Below are 3937 nucleotides of genomic sequence, written 5' to 3'. Positions count from 1 at the left end.
CTAAAAGCAAAAAATAAATTAAAGGGATTAATTTGATTACCTCTAAACTAAATTAATGCTATATATCTAATAACTGAATTACTTAATAAAATATCGTTTGGATGCCAATGGTCATCTTTCTTAAAATATTACTACTGGTATTTGAAAAATTCCTTCTGTCAAAGTAAAAATTATGTCAATATATTACATCTAGAATTACTAAAAAGTTTTATGTGAATGATGGTTAAAACTCTTGTAAATCCTTCAATAAATTTTTGCGACAACTCAAATAAGAGATGTTTTATTTCTAAGACTTAGTTACACCATCAAGTAAAGCTATATTAATATTTCACAGAGAGTTAACTTAAAAATAAATTAACATAAAAGAAAAGAATGTTAACATTACATAAAAGGTAGTAGTAATCATCAACCCCTTCAAATTAGTATGTACCTACCATTTAATATATTCTATCTCAGTGAAAAGAATTACCTAAAGATAAGACAAATGAGTAAGCTGTACAATATAATGTCCTAATAATTTCCTCTAACAGATTAAAATCAAGCTAATAATTCCATATGGAATCAAGATCTGCAGGTATAGTGCTACACCGGTTAACAGAAAGATCCTGATCCTCAGCATCTTCAAAGTGATTGCCACTATCAAATCCTTGCTTTGGAATCACTGAAGAAAGTCCAGTATCCTGTGAAAGACTAATCATAGATTTATTGTTCAACGAGAGCTGCTGCCTTGTACCATTCTTGGAATATTCAGAAATTTTTGAATTCGGAGGAAGTGATTGATCATGGTTGAAACTGGAGTACGATGAGTTACTGGAACTGGCAAGCTGATTGTTGTGCTGATAATCATCAATGCCAGTGAAGATATAATGTGTGGGTACAAATAATCCGTAGCTCTTCTCATCCTCTCGTAATAGCTGCTGCTGCTTGTAGGCATAATTGCCAGTGGAAAAGTAGGCTAAAGAGTGAATTTCATCAAATGTCGATGTAGTAGTAGCGGCTCTTATGTTGAGTTCATCTTTTGGGATTTCTATTAAACAAGGCAGTGAAGAGGGACTATCTAAGAGATCTTCCACAAATAGTGGACCTCTTCCTACTCCTATCTTCTTGTGGAAAACTCTACAAATAACCCATTCGTCCTGCCATCATTTAATTATAGCAAAATTAGTATCGACACTTTGATTAACTGCCAGTGCAAAACAATAAGTCATCAAAATGATAATTACAGATAATCAATCATATATTAGTAAAATTAGTCATCTGAAGATAAAGTGTGCAATCAACTATAACATGTCCGATAACATTAATAATGTAAAATTTCTTTAAACTATTCGTGTATATAAGTTAAAATCCTTTTATCAACACCTTTGGTCTAATTTCTAAGAGTATTTTTTTTTTGTTGAAAAATCTCGAGTAAAAGTTCTGTACATGTTTTTTTGAGTGAAAATTACTCTGACTTTAATAACTATCTAACATTGGCCTAGTTTACAAAATATTTTACTAATATTTTGAAACAGAATACATTTCAATATGAGTATAGTTTCTAATTAATCTATTAACATCACGCCTATTTTCACAGAGAAAATTTGTTGAACTTAATTTGGAAGTTTAAAGTAAATAATCATTTAGGACAAATTAAAGTAAAACACAAGGGTTAAAGAATAAATGTCTAAGCAAAGGAGGAAAGAGATAAAAATGGATCAACAAACTGCAAACAGTTAATCATGCTGGGTAAAATTGAACATGCAATGGACTTGGACATATTCACAAATTAAGGAAGTATGTACCATAGCTGCCTTGTGAAGACAGTTGTAAGAAAGATTTCCTTGAAGTCTATATTCATGCATGACCCAATTGGTCTTCTCTCCTTTAGGAGCTCTTCCTTTGTAGAAGACAAGAGTTTTTTTCATTCCAACAAGACAACCTTTGCTCTTGTAAATTTCCTTATCTTTCCCAGTAGCTTTCCAATAACCTGATTCTGTTGCACGATTTGTTCTCATTCCTGTTGGATACTTCCTATCTCTTTGCCAAAAGAAATACCATTCTTTTTCTCCCATTTTTGCCTTAGCTGCAACGTCCATCAATTTTCAAATCAAACCAAAAAAAGTAAACAAATAAAGAGGGAATAATATCAAATAAGCACCTAAAAAGGTCGGGCTATATATATACACACACCCCCCATGACCAATCATCAGCAATAAAGAAGAATCTTTAGGAATAACAGCGCAAATATAAAAATTGAATTATAAATTTGAAGTAATAATTACCAGGTAAATCCCAAGGTTCGGACTTATTCAAATCAACTTCTGCAACAGCTATAGCTGTAAATCTCTTGTCCATAACTTTCTCTCTAAGGTAGCAAGTGATAATTTCTTCATCAGTCGGATGAAACCTAAAACCAGGAGGAAGCTGGTCTAATATGTCATCACGATGCAGATCAGCTTCTTCATTAATAACCTGCATACAAGTACCCATAACCAACAAATATATGGAATTACTTTATAAATTACCAGTCAGGAGTTGCAAATATATCAGACTTTTCTTTACTAGCTAGCTTATTAGAGAAAGAATTGCTTTGCAAGTAGAAAGGGTCTTATATAGAGAAATGGTCATGAGAAGGAAGAAAGGAAGAAAAGAGGGTTACTCTTCTTTGTTATTAAGATCCGTCGGCTGCAAGTCACTTAGAATGGAAGCCTCTTGAGTTGCATATATTATATGATTAAATTATTAGAATAATAAGAAAAATGATATGATGGGAAGCTTTCATTGGACCTATTATCTCTACCTATTTGAAAATGGATGTGAAAAAGAGGAAATTAACATAAAAATTCTACTAGAGGCCAGTTGAGGCAGAAAGAGTCAAGAGTCTGTTGTTTCTAAGTTGGAAGGAGGGAGTAGGGAGCCAAGCACAATGGACCCCACATATTGTTCCTTTTTCATATACTTTTCACCTTTATTAAAGTTGATGATTTACTCGTATTTCCTCTGTCCCAATTTATGTAGAGCTGTTTGATTCCACATGAAATTAAGAAAAAAATAAATTTAAAATTTGTAATATAAACTATAGATATTTGTGTAACTGTAAATTATTTTATTAAAGTAAATTAGAATTCTTTGTATACGGGTAAAATCGAGCTCATGGTATACCCCGACTTCCGATAAGATAAATCGAGCTAGAGACATGATGACAAGGGACCGGAATCTAGGCAAGGGTCTCATCGAGTCAGAGTCTAGGGGCATGACCCCCACCCTCGAGAATATCGGGGTCATGATCCGGGATCGGTCCAAATCCCAAAGGATTTCGGAGAACGCTGTAAGGCAACCCAGCACGACCAACAGAAGGCCGTAATATTCGCGACCGGCCGGATATCACGGCATGGATCTCGGCACGTATTGATGGAGAACCGCTGATCAGTTAAAAGAAGACTTTTTACCTTTTATAGAGTTGTACTTAGGGCAAAACTCCCCTACTATATAAAGGGGAGTCTAATTATTCATTGAACACATTGTAACACGCATCCCAAAGCAATATACTATTATTTTTCTGTTATTTATAGCTCTTACGTTGTTGATCAGTGTTTCGTTATTATAAGCCCAGGATCGAAGACGGATACCTCGTTGAGGCTGCCGTCGAGTACAGAATTACCCCCCCCTATTTTCAAGCGGTTTGATAATTTATTACATCTCTTGCCTGTTTATTCTAGCAATCTTTACCGTTTGTATTGATTAAATCCACGTCTCCTTAAATCCACTTACAAATTTAATTGTTATCCGTTTTTAGGGTAAACAGTTTGGCGCCCACCGTGGGACTAAGAATAATAGTGGCAATTTGATACAAATTTCCATAACACAACCTATTTTACACTTGTTCTTTGAAGTGTATTTAATTTCAGGTCAAAGTTTAAATGTCGAACTCCCAATCTGCCCCTCTAAACATGGA

At 34.0% G+C, this 3937-nt stretch overlaps 1 protein-coding gene across 1 annotated transcript; it reads right to left on the bottom strand.

Annotated features, from left to right (window-relative positions):
* Positions 1–338: 338 nt before the first annotated feature.
* LOC107794050 (NAC domain-containing protein 79-like) lies at positions 339–2673 on the bottom strand. The gene is made up of 3 exons (XM_016616505.2): positions 2265–2673; positions 1785–2065; positions 339–1136 (listed from the first exon to the last, which is right to left on the bottom strand). Exons 1-3 carry the CDS (start codon positions 2470–2472, stop codon positions 543–545), a joined length of 1083 nt encoding a protein of 360 aa, XP_016471991.1. The 5' UTR covers positions 2473–2673; the 3' UTR covers positions 339–542.
* Between the last annotated feature and the right edge of the window lie 1264 nt (positions 2674–3937).

Source organism: Nicotiana tabacum, chromosome 4, assembly GCF_000715075.1.
Source record: "Nicotiana tabacum cultivar K326 chromosome 4, ASM71507v2, whole genome shotgun sequence".
Classification (NCBI taxonomy): domain Eukaryota; kingdom Viridiplantae; phylum Streptophyta; class Magnoliopsida; order Solanales; family Solanaceae; genus Nicotiana; species Nicotiana tabacum.
Note: the sequence above shows the minus strand (reverse complement) of the source record. Positions and strands in the feature narration are given on the sequence as shown.

What these genes read in the sequence shown, in the direction of transcription:
- LOC107794050 (XM_016616505.2), bottom strand. Translation starts at nt 2,472, where the DNA reads ATGGGTACTTGTATGCAGGTTATTAATGAAGAAGCTGATCTGCATCGT. An exon ending in CGAACCTTGGGATTTACCTG is followed by an intron (nt 2,066 to 2,264) that starts GTAATTATTACT and finishes TGGACGTTGCAG; the next exon opens with CTAAGGCAAAAATGGGAGAA. An exon ending in GTCTTCACAAGGCAGCTATG is followed by an intron (nt 1,137 to 1,784) that starts GTACATACTTCC and finishes AAATGATGGCAG; the next exon opens with GACGAATGGGTTATTTGTAG.